The sequence below is a fragment of the Notamacropus eugenii genome, chromosome 3 (genome assembly GCF_028372415.1).
Source record: "Notamacropus eugenii isolate mMacEug1 chromosome 3, mMacEug1.pri_v2, whole genome shotgun sequence".
Lineage (NCBI taxonomy): Eukaryota > Metazoa > Chordata > Mammalia > Diprotodontia > Macropodidae > Notamacropus > Notamacropus eugenii.
The window spans coordinates 168,245,734-168,270,863 of NC_092874.1; the positions used below are offsets into that span (position 1 = coordinate 168,245,734).

A 25,130-nucleotide genomic window follows, 5' to 3' on the forward strand; every position below is an offset into this window, starting at 1 on the left:
TGCCTCTGTGGCTTTTTAAATTAAGAATTCTCAATTAATCAGAGCATTTATTAAGCATCTCCTATGTGCCAGACACTTTGCTAGTCACTAGAAGTATAAATACAAAGAATGAAATAATCTCTACACTCAAAGAGCTTGCATTCTAATATTTTTTATTGCTCTAAATTAATTGAGGTCATATCATTATTGTTATTCTACAGGGTAGCCCAGCCAAGAGCCATGAACATATCACAAATCAAGTTTTCCTTTTACGAATGTTTCATAATTGTATTTATATGAGTTTTGACTGTGCATTGGTAGATTGACTGTCAGATATTTTATGCATTTTGTACTCATTTCAAATGGAACTTCCCTTTCTATTCTTTTTTGCCTGGATTATTTTCTTGCTCTGTGTTTAAAAAAACTTTATTTGTATGGATTTATTTTACATCTTGCTATTTTACTAAGGATATTAATCATGTCAGTTTGTCAAAGTTCTTGGGTTTTCTAAGTAAACCATCATCTCATCAACATGTTAATTTTGTGCCTTCTTTGATTATGTTTTTGGCTTCAATTTCTTTCTCGTCTTATTGCTATCACCAGCAATTCTAGAATTATATAGCAATGAAGAAAAAGTTAATCCTTGCTTTACTCTTTTATTTAGTGTAAAAGCTTTTAGTGTTTCCTCCTTGTGAATAGTGTTGTTAGTTGGGATGAAAGTTCGTCAGAACCAGTTTCTTTTCTTTTTTTAAATTTATTTTTATTCTGAACTTAACAAATGTTAAATAAAATAGTCATTTCCATATATAAAGTAGACCATAAAAAAGAGAATTGTACTGGAAACTGCAGACCATTATTATGTGCAGCTTGCTTTTCTTTTAAAATATATAATAAGTTCAGCATGTAGATTCAGAGCTGTCTCATTTATTTTTGTTTCTTTTGGTTTTTTCTTCTGATCTGTGCATTTTTAAGAAAGATGCTCCAGAATCACTTTGTTTCTCTTCTATTCTTATTTCCCTTTCTACCCAACCTCCCATTGGGAAAAAAAAGAAAATAATTTTTAACAAATATGTGTAGTCATGCAAAACAAATTTCCACATTTTCTGTGTCTGAAAATGTATGACTTATTTTGCATCTCTTTGAATCCATCACCTCTCAGTCAAGAAATGGGCAGCATGTTTCACTCAGTCCTCTGGAATTGTTGTTTGTCATTGAATTGATCATAGTTCCCAAGACTTTTAGAATTTTCTTTATATTTTTGTTGTTGTATAAATTGTGCTACTACTACTTGTTTTACTCTGTAATGGAGAGTTTCCCAGATTTCCCTGAAACCATCTCTTTTGTCTTATGAGACAGTAATCATGTTTCATTAAGCTGTTGAGCCATTCACTAATAGATGGTTACCCCTCTTAGTTCCTAGGGTTATTTTTTGTTACAAAAAGAGCTCCTATAAATAGCATATTAATCCTTTTCTTTTTTTTTTTTTTTGACATCTTTCAGGTATAGATTTAATAGTGGTATATAAGAGGTAGTTTTGTTATAGGGACCTTATGGTCAAATATATTTCATATTATTGATTTAGAGCTGGAAAGGGTGCTGGCAATCACTGAACCCAAACCACTTATTTTTCAGTGAGAAAATTGAGGCCCAGAAAGGTGGTAACTTGTCTAAGGACAAACAACTAGAAAGTGGCAGAACTGGGCTTGATTCTAGATCCAGCACTCTGCACTGTACCATGCAGAAACATTGTATAGCCAGGCAGTGAATATGGTTTAGCTATACTGTCTTGAAGATTGAGCTTCACTGTAATACAGAAGATGATTAAGGCACACTGCTTTGTCTTTTGCCTTGTTTGATATAATTCCTCTTGAAAATATTCCCATAATTTTTTGGGCTGGTGATTATGATGCTAATCCTATCTTAATACTAACACTCTGTCAGCTCAAAAGGTTTATGTCCCATGCTTACATTGATCTATCTTTTTGTATCTTCTTTGGTTTCTGTAACACAACACTATTCTGGTTCTCCAATTCATAGGATCATTAGATTATACATTTAGAGCTAAAAGGGACCTCAGAAGCCAACCCCCTTATTTTATAAAGGAGGAATTATTTTTCTTTATATATCTAGAATTTTCATATTAACCTACCAAGGACTTTTTTGTTAACTTTTAAATTATTTTGATGGAAATATAGGAAAATATACACAATTGGAAGGCTGTCCCCAGCACAAAATTAAGTTTAGCTCATACAGCAAGTATGTCAATACCCAAATTAATCTATAGACTTAATGTCATAACAGTAGTCTGATTCAAGGAATTAGGTACAACAGAACAAGGATTTATGTGGAAAAAAATAGTAGGCAAGTGATTCAAGGAAAATTTTACCAAAAAAATCAACACATGCCTGTGTTTAGTCTTGCCCCTAACTCATACCATTTGGACATGTTACCAGACTCTTAGTGGATCAGGCAACTCTCACTGGTCATAATTAACTGGCTAGGGGCCAATTTGCACTGGTATAAGGAATTTCCTTTCCAGTACCCTCTGCCAGTGAAGTCACAGGTCCAGTCCATAAAAGAACTACTAACAACATCGATGCTCATTGATTGAAGAATGGTTGAACAAATTGTAATGTATGAATATAATGCAATGCTACTTTGTTAGAAATGGTGAATTTGAAGAATTCTAATAATCATAGGAAGATGTATATGAATTGAGAATGAAATAAGCTGAGACCCTTTGCCTATGGCTAGTGATTGAGAAAAAGATCAGAGGCAATCTAAGTACTGAGAGCAAAGGCATGGGTATCTCCTGGCTGTTCTTTTCCTAGTCTTTTTAATGTGAAAATGAGTTACTTGTAGCCTCAGGTTTTTTAAAAGAAGCAAATAAGCCTCACAGTTTTTTTTGCATTCTTTACCCTTTGACCCAGCAATATCCCTTCTAGGGTTATATCTCAAAGTAATAATAAAAATGGGAAAAGGACACACGTGTAAAAATATTTATAGCAGCCTTTTTTTTTTGTGGTGGTCAAGAATTGGAAATTGAGAAGATGCCCATCAATTAGAAAATAGTTGAAGAACTTTTGGGTATATGAATGTAATGGAATACTATTGTTCCATAAGAAATTATGAGTAGGCAGACTTCAGAAAAAACCTGAAAAAGACTTATATGAACTGATGCTGAGTGAAGTGAGTAGAACCAGAAGAACACTGTACACTGTAACAGCCACTTTGTGCGATGACTGACTTTGATAGACTTAGCTTTTCTCAGCAATGCAAGGATCTAAGACAACTCCAAAAGACTCATGAAGGAAAATGTCCCCATTCAGAGAAAGAACTATGGAGTCTGAATGCAGATCGAAGCATACTATTTGCAGTCTTTTTTTATTTTGTTTTTTCTTTCTCATAGTTCCTCCCATGTCTATACAACATGATTAATATGAAAATAAGTTTAATAAGGATCTATATGTAGAGCCTATATCAGATTGCATGCTGTTTTCAGAAGGGGAGAGGGGAGGGAGGCAGAGAAAAATTAAAACTTATGGAAACTTCCAATCTAATGGGAGACAATATAAAAATATAAAAAATTAAATTACAAAGATTAAATAGTAGTTTTAGGAAGTAGCAGGATAGATGATGATACCTAGCACTGTGTATATCATTAGTGGTACTATCATTTTATTAGTGATTATAGGGATGTTCATATGTATTTGTGAGTTTATCTGTATAGGTATAATAACAAGAATTCATCTTTTGGAAGTAACTTTAATTTACAAGAATCCTATATCCACTTTTTACATTGCTTCTGGTTTATAGTACAACAATAAGAATATAATGATATAATCAAAGAACTATATGCACAAAAATAACTCTCCCTAAACAACTATCTTAAATTGCAACTAATGACTAAACTTTAGGCAGGCAGTAGTTTACAGAAATTCTAGATACAATTGAATCTTGATATAATACTATTTCCTGTAGTAAAAAATCCATTCTGCTTCCTTAATATCCCAAGCAAGGGTCTTTATAAAAGTAGCAAAAAATGTCTTACCTATAAGGCAGCCCTGTGGAGTAGATTACAAGGACAGAATTTTAATGACATTTGTTGCTGAAAAGAATCAAATCTTACTACAGTTCTTTTCCTATAACCTTCCCTGTCTCTTATGTGGCTTGTCTAGGGTCATGAGTGCCTACTTCTCTGGTGTCCTATATATCTTCAAAAGAAAAATGCTAAACTTCTCAGACTTCATTTTTTGTCTTGTGATTTTCACAGATAAAAGGCTTTGATCTCTTGGCTTTCCTTATGTAAACTTTTTATCCAGACATATCTCGAGTCATACTTTTTTTTAAGGATTCCCTTTTATATGACAATTAGCTGTTGGCAACTTTTCCAGTGGCATGCTGAGGTTCAGAAACCCCCCACCCCTTTTTGTTTTTTATGTAGAGAGTAAGTTTGGGAAGTTGAACAGGTTTATGGTAATCTCACTTGAACCATTAAGTTGAGATGGGGAAGGAGAAATGGTTGTCACTCTTTCTAGGCCTTCTCAAGACTCCTCATGGCTTTTATAGCTCCTTACAGTAAAGGGATAGAAGCCTAAGGGAAAGATCTGAAAAACTTTCCTAGTTCCTTGAACTAGGAAATGACCAAACTGATTTCTCAAGGCTGAGAGATATCAATGAGTCCTGTGTGTGGTCCTTGTTGCTCTTGTCACCTGGCCTTCCATTTCTCATTTCTGAGCATGCGTTCCCTCTTTCTCTTCACTTATTAGAATCCTTAGCTTCTTTTAAAGCTGAACTCAAAAAAATCTACCTGAAGCCTTTCCTCATTTCTACAGCTGCTAGTGTTTCCTTCTCCAAAATTGTCTTGTATTATTTCTGTGAAAATTTTTATATTTTATTTTTTTCAGATTCCATGTAAAAATAAATTTTAACTTTTTTTTTTTTGAGTTCCAAATTCTGTCCTTCCTTACTTTCTCTCTCCCCTCCCTGAGATGGCAAGACATTAGATATTGATAATAAATGTGCAGTCATACAAAACATATTTTCACACTAGCTATGTTGCAAAAGAAAACACAGACCAAAAACCCCCAAGAAAAGTTTGGTTTTGTTTTTTTTTTAAGTATAATTAAATCTGCATTGATACTCCATCAGTGTCTTCTCTGGTGGTGGATAGCATTTTTCATCATAAAACCTTCGGAATTGTCTTCGATTCTTGTATTTTGTATTTCTGATAATAGCTAAGTCATTCCCAGTTAAACTTATATTACTGCTGTTACTATGTACAGTGTTTTCCTGGTTCTACCTCACTTCACTTTACATCTGTTCACATAAGTCTTTCCAGGTTTTCATGAAAACATCCTGCTTGTTATTTCTTATGGTACAATAATATTCCATCAAAATATTATGCTGCAGCTTGTTGAGCCATTCTCTAATTAATGTACATATAGGTCCTTTTCCCTTTTCTGTGGGATACAGACATAGTAGTGGTTTATGTTGGTTGAAGGGTATACACAGTTTTATAGCCCTTTGGGCATGTTCCGGATTACTCTCCAGAATGGTTGGATTAGTTCACAACCACCAACAGTGCATTAGCATCCGAATTTTTCCACATTCCCTCCAACATTTGTCATTTTATTCTGTCATATTAGGCAATCTAATAGGTATGAGTTCTTGTCCCCAAAGCTGGGATCTTTGGGTTTATCAAACACTAGATTGCTGTGTTCATTTACTACTGTGTATGGTGTGTCTGATCTTTTCAGCTGATCCATCTTTCTGTTTCTTGGCCAGTACCAGATTGTTTTTGTGATTACTGCTTTGTACTGATATATGGGAGGGTTTGGCCACCTTCCTTCACATATTTTTTTCATTGATTCACTTGATATTCTTGACTCTTAGTCCTTCCAGATGAATTTTAAAACTACTTTTTCCAGTTCTAAAAATAATATTTTGGTAATTTGATTGGTATGACACTGAATAAGTACATTAATTTAGGCAGAAGTGTCATTTTTATTATATTAGCTTGGCTTACCTGTGAGCAACTAATGTTTTTCCAGTTGCTTATATCTGACTTTATTTGTGTGAAAAGTGTTTTATAATTATGTTCATGCAGTTTCTGAGTTTGTCTTGGCAACCAGACTCCCAAGTATTTTGTAGTGTCTTCAGTTATTTTAAATGGAATTTTTCTTTTTTTGTCTCTTGTTGCTGAACTTTGTTGGCAATATATAGAAATGTCTATGATTTATGTGGATTTTATATCTTTCAACTCTACTGATGTTAATTATTTCAACTAATATTTTCATTGACTCTCTAGAATTCTGTTAGCATACCATCATATCATCTACAGATAGTGATTGTTTTGTTTCCTTATCTGTTCTAATTTCTTTTATTTCTTTTTATTCTATTATTGCTATGGCTAGCCTTTCTAGTACAATATTGAATAGTAGTGGCGATAATGGACATCCATCCTTCACCCCTGATCTTTTTGCAAAGGCTTCTACTTTATCCCCATTACAGATAATGTTTGCTGATGATTTTGTTGATGACCTACTTATCATTTAAGGAAAGCTTCATTTATTCCTGTGCTTTCTTGTGTTTTTAATAAAAATGACTGTGTTGTATTTAGTCAAAAGCTTTCTCTGCATCTATAGAGATAATCATATAATTTTTGTTGATTTTGTTATTGATATGGTTAATTATGCTGATAGTTTTCTTACTATTGAACCAATCCTTCATTCCTGATATAAATCCCACCTGGTCATAGTGTATAATCTTTGTGATTTATTATTGTAATCTCCTAGCTAACATTTTATTTAAATTTTTTGCATATCTTGTATTTATTTTGAAGTATATTCTGTAATCAATTTTGGTGATTGAATTCTCTTTCAATTGTATATACTCATATATTGTATATACTTATATGATAATATTGCTACAATTTATATAGCAATTTAATATTTTCATTTACACATGATTTTATATCTAAATATACGATATATGTGCATAATTTAGAACATGTATATACACACATATGTATTAAATCTCATATAAACCTGATAAAAACTTTATGAAATAGGCAACATTGTTATACCTATTTTATCCTTAGACAGTGACTGAGAAAGGTTAATTCACTTGCCCAGGCTCACACGGTTGGTAAATCACTGAGGCAGGATTTGAGCTCAGATCCTCTGGACTCCCTAGTCTAGTGCTATATGTTTTTGCATATGTATATGGTGAGATAGGGGTTTTTTTTCTCTCTGCTTTTTAGATGAGGAAATTGATGCCCAGAGTGTTATTTGAACAGAATAACACAAGCTGAGACTCTAGCCTAGGTACCTGATTACAAATATGGTTCTATTAAATAGCTCCCAATAGGGGTTAGCATTCCCTAATGGTGTCATCATTTCTTTAAAATGCTTTATAATTGCATGGTGCTTCATAATAATGTCAAATGGTGTTTAGTAATTGCCTGTAGGGAATGTGTAGTAGACTAATACCACAATTAAAAAATCCTTTGAGTACAAAGCTTCTCTTAACAAAGTTGATTTAGGTAAGGAGATGGTTGAGAGAAATTCCTATTTCCTTGTTAGTTGTAATATAATTGAGAAAGAATAAGCCCTGAATCACTTCTTCAGTTTGGGTCAGGGACCAGACTAGGATGAAGGGAAAGCAATACTATCGAATTTGAATGAATCAGTCACCTAAGATTTGGGAACCCCTATAGTTTTTCCATGTTCAAATATTCTGAAATCCCTTCATCCAACCATAATCTGTTAGCTTTTCACTGTCCCCTCTGCCTTCCTTTTTTCTATAAACCTGTTCTTTATCTGCACCTTGACTTCTAATCCCTTGACCCTCAGGTCTCTCCTAGGCCATCACCCTTGTATTAGCCACTCTCTCCTCTTCTCCCTATCACTAGTTCAATTCTATCCTTTCTTGAATCTCTAGCTTCCCTATTACATTGCCATTTACCTTTCAGCCTTGGATCACTCCCACCATTTGCTCCTGTGCTTCTGAATGAAGGTCCAGAAAAATCACCCAACTGTTGTGAAAGGATCTACTATGAATTTATGTTACATAATCTCAAGTGCTTTGAGGAAGTCCATACTACCTCTCTTATCTACTCACTATCCTACTCTCCACAGCAGCTCTTCAATCCTTCCTCAAATCTCCCCTTCCCTTCACTCTCTCAACTGAAAATCTGGCCTTATATTTTCAGGAAAAAAATGAGGCCATTTGTCATGGCCTCCCTCATGAACTCCCTCATCTCCCTCTTCCTCATCACTTATCAGTCAGGTGCCTTCCTCCACTATCTCCTACATTTTTAAGTGGCCTTACTGCTTAGCAAGGCTAACCCATACTACTTGTTCAAGCAATTCCATTCCATCACATCTCTAATAGATTGCCCTCCTGTCATTCTCACATCTTTCACTTATTTTCAGTCTCTCCCTTTCTAGCAGCTCATTTCCTACTGCCTACAAGCATGCCCATGTCTCCCCATCCTGAAAAAACCCTTGCTTAATAAATCCTAACTATAGTCCTATATCTCTTAAATTGAAAAAGTGATCTACAATAGGTACCTCCACTTTCTCATCTCTTTCTTCCTAACCCCTTATAATCTGACTTCAGATATTATTATTTCACCAAAACTATTCTCTCCAAAGTTACTACTCTTAGTTGACAAATCCAAAACCTTTTCTTGATCCTCATTCCCCAATACTATTGATCACTCTCCTATTTGATACTCTATACTATCTAGGTTTTTGGGACCCCACTCTCTTTTGTCTTCAATCCTATTCGACTGCTCCTTCTTTTCTTTGCTCCTCCAGATCACACCTTCCAACCATTGATGTCCCTCAGGGTTCTGTACTGGGCCTTCTTCTCCTACCACACTACTTCACTTGGTGATCTCATTAGCTCCTATGAGTTTAATTACCATTTCTATGCTGCTGATTCTGAAATCGACCTTTCCTGCCCCAGTTTCTCTCTCAACCTCCAGTCTTGCATCTCTATCTTGCCTTTCAGAATCTCTAACTGGATGTCCACTAGATAGCTTCAACTTAATATGTCCAAAACAGAACTCATTATCTTTCCCTCTAAATCCTTTGCACCCTGTCTCCTACATCTGCCCTATCATTTAGAGGGCAACACCATCTTCTCAGTCTCTCAGGCCTGCGCCATAGGAATCATCCTGGATTCTTCACTCTCTCACTCCCCATATCCAAACTTTTGTTAAAGCCTGTTGATTTCACCTTTGTAATATCTCTCAAGTATACTTGAATCTCTTCTTTGACATAGCTACCACTGTACTGCAGGCTTTCAGCACTTCACACCTGGATTATTGCAGTAGTCTTCTGGTGGGTCTATCTCAAGTCTCTCCCCACTTGGAGCCATCCTCTGTTCAGCCACTAAAGTGGTTTTCCTAAAATTCAGGTCCAATCATATCTCTTCCCTACTTAGTAAACTCCAGTGGCTCCCTGTTGCTTTTAGGATCAAATGTAGAATCCTCTATTTGGTATTCAAAGTTCTTCATAATTTTGCCTCTTTTTAATCTTCTTATATCTTATTCCTTGACACGTACTCTTTGATCCAGGGACACTGGCTTCCTGGCTGTTCCATGAGCTGTTCCAGCTCTGGTCATTCTCTCTGGTTGCCCCCCATACCTAGAATGCTCATCCTCTTTGGTTCCAACTACTGAACTCCCTGGCTCCTTTAAGTCCCTAAAATCCTACTCTCTGCAGAAAGCCTTCCCCAAGCCCTCTGAATCCCAGTGCCTCCCCTCTGTTAATTATTTTCTGTTTACCCTCCGTAAAGCTTGCTTTGTACGTACTTGTTTGAATGTTGTCTCCCTCATCAGATTGTAAGCTTGTTGAGGCTGACACCGTCCTTTTGCCCCTTTGAAGTATCACCAGCACTTAACATAGTGTCTGGCACAAAGTGGGTTCTTAATAAATGTTTATTGATTGATTGCTATATGCAACACTGGGAAGCTGTCTTAAGAGAGGCATCTTTGTCCTTATCATCAACAAACCAGGAGAACTGGGGAACAACAACCCCATGTTATATGTAGGGGAGAGAAAAGAGTGGTTTTAAGGTTTCTTAAGAAGAAATCAATTTTTTAAATGAAACCCAGTGTCTTCTTTGTTATTTCTATCTCATTCACCAATTCATTATACTTATTAATAGTAATCATACTTATTAATTACCCTCTACTATGTGTGGTTGACTTTGCTAGTTATTGGGAGAAGATACAAAATATGATATAGTCCCTGCCAGTGTGATAGAGTGTAGCTTGAGCACCCAGTGTGATGATCAGCCAGTCAGTTGATCTCTCTGGGCCTCAGTTCCTTCACCAGTAAAATGGCCGATCCCTTCCAGCTTCTCTTCTAGTCCCTTCTAAGTCTATGATCTCCAGGAACTTAACATATTGATAAGATTTTTTACAGTAAAGTATAGTGTTAGAACACATTTTTGTTAACAGAAGTATTACTGATCTAGGTACTTTACAAAACATTACAAATGATGCAGTTCTTATCTAAAAAAAAATCTTAGCTTCTAATGATTCTGAACTCTTTCTCCAAACGCTTTAGTATTGTCTGTATGCAGAAAACATAAAGTAATAAGGTGACCTAGCCAGGGTTAGAAAGCAAATGAGTGACTGTGGTATGACTGGAAGGCCTTTATGCTGCCTCACCTTCTGCACATTCTTCTACCTTATGCTTACTTAGGAGAAAACAGAGTACTTTCTTACTACAAAGGACTTGGAAAATATTGATGAGATAAAGCAAGTTAAAGAAACCTTTTACCATGAGAAAATTCAATATTTTTTCAGGATAGCCAGGATGAAATTAGTAGGTTTATTTTCTGCATTATTTGTACCACTGTAACTAGCATCAGAAATCAGTAACTTCGTGTGTGTGGGGAGGAGGTGGAGGGAGTTCTTTCTTTTTTCTAATTTGCAGCAATAACTCTGGCTCTGTTTTCATTAGGAGATGAAAGCATGGAAATTAAAAAACAAATTACAGGGATGAGAAGATTACTGAATGACAGCACTGGAAGAATCTATCAGCGTGTTGGCAAAGAAGGAGAAAAACTAAAAGAAGAACCCCAGGGTTTAGACTTAATCTGGGCTCAGAGTTTGAATTCTTCCACTGAGGTCTCACAGAGCCTCCACGCTTCCCCCAGTGGTACATGGAATGAGTTACCATCCCAAATTGGCCAATTCCCAGGACATTATGGAACCCGATCAAAAACTTTCCAGAGTCAGTCCAAACCTACTGGAGGATCCAATGGTATGATCTTAACTTATGTTCTGATTTTCATTGTTAAACTTCATAGTATGTTTGTGTGGTTTATTTGTTTAGGTTCAGTACAGTAAACCCTTAATCCCAAAAATCAGCCAAATCATTTTAGAAGAAGGAGAAACCTCAGAGTTATAACTGAAGATGCCCCAACTGTACTGAGGTCCAGGAATGTTTTTGACTTGCTTTAAGAATTAGGTATTGTTTACTTAACCAAACTGAGGCAGAGAGTGTTTTTTAGATTGGCATCATGAGTAGCTTAAGCTATTCATGATTCTAATCTAAAAAACATTTATTGGCACCTATAGGGTGCAAAACTTCTAGTTTGTGGGATTTATAACACACACACACACATACACACACACACACACACACACACACACACACACACACTGTATTGTAACGTAATTAAAGAGCATTGAAGAAGTGCAAAGTAAAATATTATGTGCAAGATCCAAAGAGGAAGGTGATTTCTGATGGAGGTGTGTAGGTGGTGTTCAGGAAACTTCATGGGTCTGCTGGCATTTAGGGAATGGATGAGTAGGAATTCCGTGGAAAAAAGGGTACATTCCAGGAATAGGGAGCAGAGTGAGTCAAGGCAGAAATCATTCCCTCACATGCATGATAGAAAATTGACCTTTGTTCTCAAAAGAGGCTTCCTAGTGAAGTGATATATTTATATTTCCTTTTGCTTGCTCCTTTATTTTTCTGTACTATCAGCGCAGTGTGTGCAAGTGATACGGAATTAGTGGCCAAGAAAAGGACTTTATAACTCTGAGTCCAAAGTGGCCCCATGGCTTTTATCTTATTCATCTACTACTGAAACAGCAATCCATATTTTACAGCTTAACTTCATTAGCATTGAAAATAATTCACTTTAAGAAAAATTCACATAATTACAGTGTGCCAATTTTTTTTCATGACAAGTTTTGAAAGAATGTATGTGGGAAATAATAACTAATATTTCTTTACATTTTAATATCCCATCCATTGATATATTTCCTGTTTTCCTTTATGTAAATTATACATTGTTGAAGCCTTGATTTGTACAGGTAGAAGACAAATTAGAATATATTTGAAGGGAAAGTGTGCATTTTCAATTTCAATCTTCAGTGAAGGTCCGAAAGATATTTTTTCCTTTTGCATTTTATTTTTATTAAATTCAGGTTTTGTAACTTGATTTTAATATCCTTCATGAAAAGGAAAACCTTAATCTGTTTTTGCTATTTAAACATTTTTTGATGTTTCTATAATCCTTAGTACTAGTTTAAACACAAGAAAAACTTCTTTAAAGACACCTGGTGATGAGACAGCAAGGTTGTATTCATCTCTTCTCTTTCAGCTGTTATACAAACCAATACTAAATTCCCATGCTGGCTTACTTCCAGGATGGATGGAGATGGCTCTTTAAAGACTCCTCCATAAAAATATAAAGTCAGTTCTCTTTAAAATTAAAAAATGATTTATAACAAGTTGGAAAAGGTTGCCTTTGTCCTCTCAAATTGACAAAGACTGTACCTAGGAACAGTGATTATACTAAATGACTAAGAATGTTCTTCTATAAGATGGTTCAAACTCTGTTGATAGGAAGAAATGATTTTTAAAAAATCCAAAATATTCTTTTTATGTGTGAAGTTTGTAGGTCCTTTTCTTCATAATTGAAAAGCAAAATCTCATTTTCCATTTTGCAGAATTGACAATGAATTTACATTAGTAACTTTGTTTATAATTAATAGGAGTTAACACATAAATTTCCCATATACCAATGTCAAAACAGATTTTTTTTAGCTTTTATTGTATGTATACTTTTATTAGATATGCTATCTTTTATTAGATATATGTTGACTATTTATAGGTATCTCATTTAAATCATATGTAATTTTTGAGACTTCACATGTCAGTTTACTACAATTTTGAATCCTAAGATTTCCTGCGACTCAGAATTTAAAAGATATTTCAAGAAAAAGGTAATTTTTACTCTGGTGAGCTTTTTAACTATATTCTTAGTCAGGAGAAGCTACATGGATTAAAATTTATGTTGTAGAAATTTAATTATATTTAATATATAAGGTGTCAGTCAATAAAGGCCCAGGTGTTTTTCATACTCTGCCTTTGAGAATGGTGAGTATGAATAATGACATCAGAAGGATTTTCATAGTAGGAATGAATTGTGCAGTTCTATCACAGTGGCTGTGGGGAAAAGTTGTAACCTGTCAGGAAAGGGAATAGAGGAGAGTTATGTGACATAAAGTGGAATTAAGTGATGATTGAGAGAAAGCTGAAGGAGATAAAGGTAAAAATGTAGAATATCCTTTATCAAGTTAAGGGAATACTATATACCTACATTCTTTCTCCCATACAGCTATAACCCCATCTTTTATATTCTTCCCTATCCTAGAACAAACTTCTCAGCTTTTATTTTACCCACTGTTACTTGTATTGTGAGGTATTATTTTTAGTATTCAAAGTATTTTTGAGTAGTCAGATTTGCATTTAATTCTTAATATGAACCTTTATTGCATATACAACTACCAGTTCTTTGCAAGCATATTCTTTCATAGAGTCAGTTTTTTTTATGCGTAATACAGTGAGAGTGTTATAATGAATTTCTATGCTATTGTTATCTTAGATGAACTCGTCTGACAGTAGAGACGCTTGCTGTGAGGTTGCATTGTGTTCATACTTGCATCCAGTCTTTGCCAGACCATGAAGCAGCGTGTATCTTACAAGATGGAAGTCTCTGTAATTGAATAAAATCAGACCCCAAAATTCAGGTTGTGAAAATTATTGGGTACATTTTCCTTAGGCATGGTTCCATAGTAATAGTATATGCATCAAAATCCTGTCAAGACACCTTTTTTGTTTCCTTAAATTCTAGTTTTTGGTTTGGAGTCTGTCATGTTTTTTTTTCATGCTTAGGAGAACTTCCAACAGTGAATTCATCGGCTGGATCAAACTGCTGTACTTGTAACTGCCAGTCAACCTTGCAGGCCATTCTTCAAGAACTCAAGACCATGAGAAAATTAATGCAGATTCAAGCAGGTACAAAGATAATGGCCTCAAACCTGGTTCTTTCAACTTTTAATGTGCATCTGACGTCTTTAGGAACAGATGTTTATTGTGTCCTCTTTATTGATCCCTCCCACCTTGCTTTCTTATGGTGTTCCTTCTTGTTATCAATTTTATTAGCTCTTTCTGCCTGTGTGATCCATTCATCGTTTAGCAAATCAAACTGACTTTTTTCTTGCTAACAATGTTTTGTCTTTATTTACTGCATGTCATCCTGAGTTCAACTACTTCACAAGTATTAGTTTAATTGAATTTCTGAGTATTTCTTCTAACGTATTTAATGTTTTTATGTCCATTTACTGTTATAAACCAATAGTGATATTCATTCAAAGAAGGAAAGAGAATAGGGGCAACCTAGCTCATTACTTCTTGAGATACTTAGGTTCAGGCCTTTATATATGTCCTTAATCTAAGTACCCAAGAGTCAAAAGGGACATCTGTAGCCATCTGAAACCTGTTACCTGTATAGGAATTCTCTTCTACATTTACTGTCCCAGAAATCACTTTAGACATGTTCCATGCCAAGTAGTCTGTGAATGTTTATATGGCCCATAGAGAAGGCCCTTTGTTTTGCTGCATATATGTAGCTGCCACTTAGAAAGTATGGGCTCTAGTGGTACAAAAACATATAGGAACAGCTCAGTGACAAAAAATAGTGGGCCTCGTTGATCTTTCCTCTAATTATTGCATATTTCATTGGTATCTAGCAGGGAGACATTGTGTTCTTGATGGTTCAGAGAAATTAATTTGTCTGTATTCTTTTTTGAGGTGACTCTTTGTTATAGTTTCCTGAGGCATTAAAACGATGGGAAATTTGTGTTTGGTCATAGAGCCTCATCAGTGGTGGAACTCTGGAGTCCTCAGGATTTTAGTTCTTAATTAACTACATCAGTTATATTTCCTTTTTTTTACAATTAGAATAAAACCGAATTACATTAGTTATAGAGAAGTTCAAGACTTTCAACAAGTCATAAAATATCTGTTTTGTCAAGGAAGAATGAGCTTCATATTAGCCCCAAGAAGAAAAGTGGAAGAAAAAAAGGGATGTAAATGTATGGCACTACCATCATTTTAGAGTTTTAGTGCTGATCAGGGAAGGATTTTTTTTTTTGCTCGCTTGTAGAATAGTAAGATATTTCACGTTTTTTTTTTTTCTATCCAGTTAGCGAGTTTTAGTAAAATCTTAACATTTAGTGATGTGGGTTTGATTCCAAAAGCTTATTGTTTAGCACATTAGCCATACATGGTCATATGAACTAAATTCTACCCTTTAAATGGGTAACATTTTTGAGTATTTTGTTTTATTGTGGTTAAGGATAAAAATTTTACTCAGTCTGTTTAATAATAACATAATAATAAGTAAAATATTTCAGAAACAGCATGGTAGGTAGAAAGTTGACTAGACCAGCAGTTAAAAGATTTGGATTTAAATCATGCCCCTGACACTTCCTGGCTGTGTGACTTTGGGCAAGTCACCTAATCTCTCTAAATCTCAGCGTCCTGATCTATAAAATGAAGATAATAGTATTTGTACTACCTGCTTCTTAGGACTTTTGTGAGGAAAAAGCTCTGTAAACTTTAAAGTGATGTATGGAAATTATCTTAATAACCTACTACATAGTTAATGAATGTCTCCTGAAGTAGATTTCAGACAGAAATAACAATTACTTTTATACATGTAGGATTTTTTTCTCAGAAAGTACTTCACTTGCATTTTAGTTTACAAAATTCTCATTTAAGGAAACATGAACATGAAAATATAGTGATAATTTTGATATTTCAACTCCTTGCTATTGAAATGACAGTCTACACATTATAGTTCTCTAAATCCCAAAAACCTTTGCACCATAACTGGAAAAATGCCACCTGGTCACCATGTTTTCTTTTCTGATTCATTAGAGATTAGGATGGTAAATTATACACCAGAGCCTCAGGATTTTATAATGACATTGATTGTATAGAAGACAAAACAGAATTAATTGTTCTTATTTTCTTTAATTTAAAAAAATGTAAAACTTTATATTGTATTATATGTTTGCTAAAGATGTTTTGCCTCCTAGACTTAAACTTATACTCTGTTTTTTAAAAGTTCTGATTCTATTCCAGGGAAAAGATGAAGGATAGGAGTCAGTAGTAAGTTTGTGAGTAGGAGATTAAACTATATCTCAAAAGACAAAGTGAGCTGCCAGGTTTGAACAATTCCTTAGCACCTCAAATTAGAAAAACTTCTTTGTGAAGAATTCCCCCAACTAAGGCAAGTCGTAGGGACAAAGCTGGGCAGTGGAAAGAAAGCTGACATGAGAGTCAGAGCACCAAGATTTTTCTGCTACTTTATTCTCTGTATAACTATGGTTAAGTCACCTCCCCTCTCTGGCCTTCATTTTCATCATCTATAATATGAAGGAATTGGACTAGATGACTTTTAAGATTCTTTTCAGCTCCATATTTCGGTTCTTAACATTGTGATAATTGTCTGAGTAACCCACTTCACTTGATGTATGTAGACATAGCATAGACATCAAGATAAACTAGGTAGGCCAGTTGCTATTGTCAAGGTCAATAATTTGTCCATTTCTATGCCTCTTGGGGATAAATTTTATTTTTCGATCATTGGACAAAAATGACAAAGATTTTTTTAGCTTGATAGGCATTCTTTAGATTTTGTATCTTTTATTTATTTATGGATTTATTACAGGCATGCCCAGTAGTCACACTTAGCAGTGTTTGGATGCTTGAGGGAATAAATAATGATGTATGGCAGTTTTCATTAAAGAATTCCAAAAGGTGTTACAAACGTCATTATTTTTTCAGAACAAACTTGTAAGGACTCTAGTTGTCATACTTTAGTTTTTCAAATATTTATTTAATATGAGTAGTGTTTTACTTGTGTGGTATCTTTCATCTTTGGATTTCAAAGTGTTTTATAGCTTGCATTAATTCATTTAATAGTCCATGAGTTATAGAAATATTGTTCCCATTTTTCAGATACATTAAACTGAGGTGCAGAAAGATGAAACCATGTGGACAGAACTATGAACATGGTAGATGCTTGGGAAATAATTTGTTGAATGAATTTAATAAATCAGTAACAAGTCCTGGGTTTAGATTCTACCTACATGCTCAGTGACAAATGTCACTTGTAAAATAATTTCCAACTCAGTATTTTGCTCAGATCTACAGATCATATCTGCCAGTACAACAGCACAGAGTTACCACATTTGCATCTTTACCAATCATGGAGCCATGCGGAGAGCAGCTGATTACTTAAACAAAATGCTACCGTTGAAACGTTCGTGGAATAGTCATAGTAATGATGACAACAATACTACCTGAGAGCTAGTGCTTGAAGTCTTACAGATTGTTATACTGAGGATAGATCCTAAAACACAGACCGCACATATATTCTTACTGTTGTTTTATGTTTGAAGAACAGAGGCTCAGAAAAGTTGTGACTTGCCCATGGCCTCATGGCTAGTAAATAAAAAAGCTATTACTCAAACCTATTTATTATTTTGATTCCAGATTCACTGCTCTTTCTATTACATTACATTGAGTATTTATGCTGCGGAGTATTAGGGATATATACTTAAACTAAATTCCTAGAGTGATTCTCTTATGTATTAGATAAATCTCATTTATAAAGACATATTTTAAAATATAATACTTTCTTTTTAAAATATCTCCTAAGTGCCTCTTTCCTTATAACTTATAGCGCTAGTAAATTCCACTTGAGATATTTCCTGTGATATTTTTCTTGAGGTTTTCTCTTAGGTGGCTTTTCTCACTTGAAACTTTCTTTGGCAGCATTCCAGAGCCCGCATTAGATGACCATCAGATTTTTTTTTTATATTAGCTTTTGTGTCCAGCTCAAAGTTAATTTTGTATTTTATTCCCTTAATCCATGTTGCCCCGCCATATTTGAAGTCCTTATATGAAAGGGCTTCTTTTAGCATAAAATTTGTAAAATAGTAGGCAGCTTGATTAGAAGTTTTAAATTGAGTTGGCAGGTGCCTTTACCCTCCTTGTGTTTGTTTGTTTGCAGTTGGAAGTCAAAACAGACAACAGCCTCCAGTTTCCCATCTATGCTCCCAGAGAACAGCTGTGTCCCGAAAAAGAAATAAAAAGAAAAAAGTCCTCTCAAAGATCACCGAACCGCTTCCTCTGAATAAGAAGCCCAGTGTGACAGAGAATGAAGAGCCAGCCATTACCTCTGAGCAGTCTGTTCTCCAGAAGGCTGAACGCGTCACCTCTGAGGAGAAGCATGTTTTAGGATTTGGCATTGTTCTTGAGTCACCATCTTCAGATGTAAGTCGATATTTAATACTATAGAATCTGTGATGTAACTTGAAATAAATTTGTAACACTAACAAGTTTCCCTCACCAGCTAGTACAAAATACACGTGGGGAGGAGTAAAAAGATGACTCCTTATACTTTTGAATAAAACAAGACAAGTTATTGATACATTTGAAAGGGAGATAAAGAAAATAGAGGTTGTAGGTAAATTTTTTTGTTTGAAATGTTCCTTTCCTCATATTTTCTCTTTTAATAAAGTTTCTGTTCCTTATTCGTGAAGGAAAGAGGGTGATTGATTTGTTTTGTTGGTTAGGATAGTGACATCCAGAAAAAAACTCCGTTGTAAAGAATCTTGATCAGTAATTTCTTTTATATTTTTAATTTTGAAGTGGCAGTTTTCAGTTTTCCTTATCGCAGAGAACTAAAAGAACATAATTAAATCCTTTTGTAGATGAGCATAAATGAGCAGAACCATGCAGATAAGGTCTCACCTTTCCAGAAAAACAAACTAATAATAAAAAGGAGAAATTGTGCTAATTCTGTGTTATAGATACAAGCTACATTGCTCATTAGGTTGCAGTTTCTTGCCGTTTATGTAATAAGAGGTTAATGTTCTTCAGAGGTTTTTCTGTTTTAACATTTTTGCTAAAAGTGTTACAGCTGTTGATATTCGATGACTTGTCAGCATCCTACTGACCACATTTTTATTGAGTAGCTAGAAGCTAGCTCTTTAAACATATTGAATGTTTATAATTGATATTGCATTTACGGTACTTGTTCCTACATTTGTGTATTCTGAATCACTATGACAGCTCCTAAAGTGAACAGCAATGGATAGGCTTTTATTATGAAATTATCAGACTACAGCCTAAGGGTCTTGCTAAGAGTTACTACAAAGTTTAATAATGACCTCGCACCTTTAAAACACTTCCAAAATAGCAATTTATTTCTTATCTGAAGGTAATTTGTGAACATCTTCAGAGCCCTTTTCATTCACTCCACTGCTCCCTGGTGTATTCACTGTCAAAGGAGAGGTGAACAAATGCCATTTTATATGTGTTTGCAGCATGGCCATTGACCAGAGGAAGTCATCGTCTGGTGACCGGTCCCCTGGTGATGAGCTTCTGTGCGTTTAGTTAGACTGGTTTTTAGATGACAGATTTATCATCTGGTGCTGAGCCTGGATATGAAGCTTTTCCAGGTTGCTGGAAACCCTGACTTTCACCCTGTTGTAGTAACCTTTGTGAATCATGTCATGCCACACTCAGGTATTATATTATCATGGCAGTTCTAAGGATTGCTCAGACCAGTTTTTAGACCATTGTTAATTTAATTTCTGATAGTATTCTCAGTGCGTAATCTCTGATCAGCAAGCAATAAGTACTGAACTGTTTCTGCTTTGACATTCTCACTAGAAAAGAATGATAGCAGCTGAATGAAAGTCCAGAATTGATTTTATCATGGGACCAAAGGCAATAAAAAACATACTTTTCATAAGATACTTTGGCCACCTCATCCTACACTTGTTTAATTTTTTACATTTACATTCCCAAAGCCTAGCATGGTGTGAGACACTTAATAGGTACCATTTTTATGACTGATTCATTGATTGATTATATTTATTTTGAATTTAAGCAAACAGACCATCATGAAGAAAAATGAAGCTTATACAGCAGTATACATTGCAGAGGAAGTGATGAAGTAGGGCATTTTTATGAAGAATTACCAAGTTAAGTCATTGTATGCTTTGATACTTCATGACTTAAGTATGAAAGTAGATGTATAAGAAGACACCAAAAACTGTTTGGAATTATGCGTTTTGTACATATATGTCTAATGAAGACATGAAAGAAGCCAAAGGCTTATAGACTAATCAAAAGCCTTAGCCATGAATATCATTAATACTTTAAGAAGAAAGTTGGGAAGTGTGGAAGGAGTTGCTCACCATAAAAAATGAAATTTATTATATTGTATTAGACAGAAAATAAGTAGTCACATACATAGCAATCATTTCAATTGTCTTTATGGAAGTAAGACTACTGACTAGTTAGAGACGATGTTAAGAAACGAAGGATCAAGTGTGCCATATGCTCTTGTTAGCAGCTCCAGCCAGCTTGATTTATTTAAGTTGTCATTAGTGAAAATGAGAAATGAGTAAAAAAAAGACATCATCTCTAACTTTGTCCTTTCCTGGAGACATTAACCAATGTAAAATAGCTGCTACAACAAATTCAGAAACTTAATCAAGTTGGTGTGCTCAGTGTATATGTGGTACAAAAGAAAAAGAAAACAAAATAAAACATACCTATGGAAAAGTATAAATACAAAGTGATTTACAGATGAAGAGAATGTAAGAAATAGGGGTATCACGGCAAGTTTCACAGAAGGGCATTTGAATTAAGTGTTGAAGGACGGCAAAGTCTGAGGAATAGACATGAGGAAACAGTTCATTTCCAGCAAGGGAGCTAGTCTTTTAGAAGGTAAAGAAGTGAGCAAAGCAGTGTCCAATTCAGGCAATAGTAGTAATCCATTTTGAGTGAAATGTACTATATACGTAAGAAGGTGATAAATATGAAACAAATCTAGAAAGGTTTGGTAGAGCCACATTTTGGAGGATTTAGATGCCAGGCAATGATTTGTATTTTATTCAAGAGGTAGTAGGGAACCACTGTCAATTTTTGAGCAGGTGAGTGGCCTGGTTAGAAAAGGAAAGACCACAAGTAAAAACATGAGTGGAAGGCTGCTATAGTTCATTTTAAAGGTGATAGCATCTAAACTAGGGTAGTAAATATAGGGAGAGAGGAAAGATAATGGATGTAAAGAACATTGTGAAAATAAAACTCCTAGGATTGAGGAACATTGGATTTGGCAATGAGATAGAGGGAATAATTCGGAACTCTGATTTTATGCCTTGTGTGACTGAGAGGATGATGGTGTCCACAAAATAAATAGGAGATTTATGAGGATGGGTGAATTTAAGGGCAAAGATAGTCAGTTCTTTTTTGATTATGTAGAGTTTGAGATGGTGATGGGATATCCAGGTAGTGTCCAGCATATAACTGGTGATTCAGGAGTAGAGTTTAGAAGAGAGATTTGGGCTGGATGAAAAGAGTTAGAAATTAACAGTATAAAGATGTTACTTGAACCTTTGGAAACTATTGAGGTCATCACGTAAGAGAGAGGAAGGAAGAGAATTGGGGATTAATACTCATGCTTAGATGATGGGAGATAGATAATTTTGCAGTAAGGAAGCTTGAAAAGGACCAAATATACTCTGTCCTGGTTCTCATCACTCCCTTATACTCACCTTTGCTGGATCTTTGTTTAGGTCATGCCTTGTAGCAATGAATGCTCTCCAGGACTCTGACTTGGGACCTTTTCTCTCTGCACTATTTGTCTTAGTGATTTCATCAGTTCCCATTGATTTAGCTATTGTCTCTGTGCTGATGAATCTCATAATCTACTTGAGCCCACACCTCTTTCCTAAGCAATAGTTCATTTCCAGTTGCTTTTTGGAAATCTCAAGCTGGATGTCCCATAGACATCTTAAACTCAAAATGTCAAAAACTTAATGCAGTATCTTTCTTCCCAACCATTTTTTCTGTCTTCCTACCTTCTCTGTTACTGTTTAAGAAACCACTATCTTCCCAGACTTTATTTACAAATTCATTGTCTTCCTTGATTCCTCCCTCTCTCTCACACCCCATATACATTATGTTGCCAAGTCCTATTGATTTCACTTTCATAATATCTTTATTTATGCTCTCTTCTCTCTTCTGATAGTACTGTTACCCTGGTACAGGTCCTTATCACCTCACATGTAGACTAGAAACATAGCCTTCTGATTGGTCTCCCTGTCTTAAGTCTCTCCCTGTTACAGTCCATCCACTCAGCTGACAAATTGATCTTCCTAATGTGCAAATCTGACCCTATCACCATTCTACTCACTTCCATTCAGGAAGCTTCAGTAGCTCCTTGACTCTTTCAGGATCAAATGTAAAATTTTCTACTTGGCTTTTAAAATCCTTCATAACCTTAGAGCATGTGTTCATCCTTCGTTGCTGAAGAAGACCATGCCATCAGAGAAATGATGACATGACTTGCCCATGACTTTGTTTTGAGTGAGGGAGGGCTGTGCAGGTCACCAGCCTCACTTCTCCTCCAGAATTGTCTGAATCCAGTGACCAGATATTTATCAGGATGACTGGAGATGACCTAGGATGAGGCAGTTGAGGTTAAGTGACTTGCCCAAGGTCACACAGCTAGTGAGTGTGAAGTGTCTGAGGTGAGATTTGAACTCAGGTCCTCCTGACTCCTGCACTGGTGCTCTATCCCCTGCACCACCTAGCTGCCTTTCATAACCTAGTCCTCTTGTACTTTTCAAGTTTTCTGAGAGCTCATGCCAAATTCCTCTTGAATTGAATAGTCTTGAACTGAATCTTTGTTTACCTCACCTAGCTTACCTTTTTATATCTAGGTTCCCTGTTCAGCCATATTCCTTCGTTTTCCTACTCATTAGATTTGTATCTCCTAAGAATTTCATCCTTGAAAATTTCTCGGAGATGACTTTGTAGCATTATAGGCCATATGAATTTACCTATCCTTTCCTTGAATCTGCTTTCCAAAAATCTCAAGTGCATGTTGAGTACATCTGACTTTACTCTCCTTCATTATAGAACCTAAAATGACAGTAGTAGTTACTTCCCCCTAAGGTTCTCGTCATTTCCACTCCAGCAGTTAGTTCTTTCTTATTGTTCAGAGTTAGATCCAAGTTAGCAGTTACCCTCACTACATTATTCTCCTTTTGAAGACTTAAATTGTCACTGTCAAGCCAATAAATTATTAGCTGCTCTGTTTTTGACAGAGAACACTCCAGAAGATGTCTCAATAATTGAACTACCTCAACACTACTATATTTTGCCTTTATGCCAGGCTTGCATTCTGTTTCTTGAATTCTTAATCTTTTGTCTCTTTCTGTCCAGTTGGTCTTAACAGTAGCATTTACCAGTATCACACACTCCTATTTCTCTTAATCTTCACCCAAATAATTTCCATCATGCTTTCTTCATTCTGGTTCTTTGGACTAGGTCATGTCAAGGGAAGGGAATATGCATTTATCTAGCCCCTGCTACGTGCCAGGCACTGTACTAAGTTCTATACAGATATTGTTTCATTTGATCCTCACAATAACCCTGTAATATAGGAGCTGCTATCATCCTCTCCATTTTGTAGTTGAGGAAACAGACAAACAGATTCAATGACTTGGCCAGGGTCGCATAGCAGTTGGTTTCTGAGTCTGCATTTTAACTCAGGTCTTCCCACCTGCAGGCTCAGTACTCTATTTAGTGGGCCACCTGACTGCCTCTAGCAGCTAGTTGAGTATATTTTCTTAATATATATTTCTTTTTAAAATTCAATTTAAAAAAATTCAATTCCACATTCTCTCCTTTCCCCCTTCCTTAATCACTGAGAAGGCAAGAAAAGTAGAAGCCATCACAAATATTTATAGACATGTAAAATGAATTTCTGTATTAATCAGATGTCATTTCTCCCACCAAAAAAAAACAAAACAAGAAAAAGAAAAAAATGGAAGAAAATATGCTTTATTGCATACTACGAACTCATTAGGGCTCCGTGTGAAGTTGGGTCGCATGAAAAAATATTAATATGCTATTCTTAAAGCCACTACAGTCCTGCTCCATTTATCTGTCTTGGTTTTGTTGTTGTTTAAGGTGCAATCCAAAGCCTGAGTTCATCGATAGGTTTCATCCCTCCAAGTGTCAGTGATATCTGTGAGTTCTAATTTTCTCATGGCATTAGGAACACTGGTTTACTTTGATTTGATTGTTACCTAAATTTTTTTGCACTTGCATATAGATGTTTTTAACAATAAGTTTTATTTTTGGTTTCTTTCTTTGATTTTCATCTCCTTTGAATTTCCAGACTTCTCTATTATCATTTTTCTAATCTTCCCCTTCACTCTTTGTAGTTTATTTTTATTTTTTATTCATGGCATCACATACAGTCCTTTTTTTCTGTTCTTTTTTATTTGGAAATGTTCATGTTTGTCCAGTTCATAATAAAGTTTTTAAAAAATATTACAAAATCATACCCCTATATAACATTTTTGCTACTGCCCATTAGTTTAACGATAATACTGATACAGGCTACTTAGTAAATGCCGTATAATAGCTCACAAACTGCTTTACAGTTTTGGGACCCAAAATAATAGAAGAGGGCTATTTATACAGGAGGCAATTCTTTGTGAAAATACAATTGTCAATTTCCTATGACTAGAAGAAGTTTAGAAGAAATTTGTGTTTAAAATTCCCCCAAAGGGAAAGAACAGGAGTGGCACACCACTATTAAAAGGAGTAAAGATCTCAAACTCCTCTGTCTTCTGGTTTACACAGTGGATTCTTGAGATGAGGGAATTAGAGAGAATAATAGCATTATAGTTGTTCAGTTGTTCAGTCATGTCCAACTCTTTA

General features: G+C 35.2%; 1 protein-coding gene across 10 annotated transcripts in view; it reads left to right on the forward strand.

Annotated features, from left to right (window-relative positions):
* BEND7 (BEN domain containing 7) overlaps positions 1-25,130 on the forward strand; it is a 210,550-nt gene that overhangs the window by 24,877 nt on the left and 160,543 nt on the right. For all 10 annotated transcript variants that reach the window (XM_072653272.1, XM_072653273.1, XM_072653277.1 and 7 more), the window contains 3 exons: positions 10,965-11,267; positions 14,196-14,318; positions 18,388-18,650. In XM_072653272.1, coding sequence (XP_072509373.1) covers positions 10,965-11,267; positions 14,196-14,318; positions 18,388-18,650 — 689 coding nt within the window. The remainder of the gene's footprint in view (positions 1-10,964; positions 11,268-14,195; positions 14,319-18,387; positions 18,651-25,130) is intronic.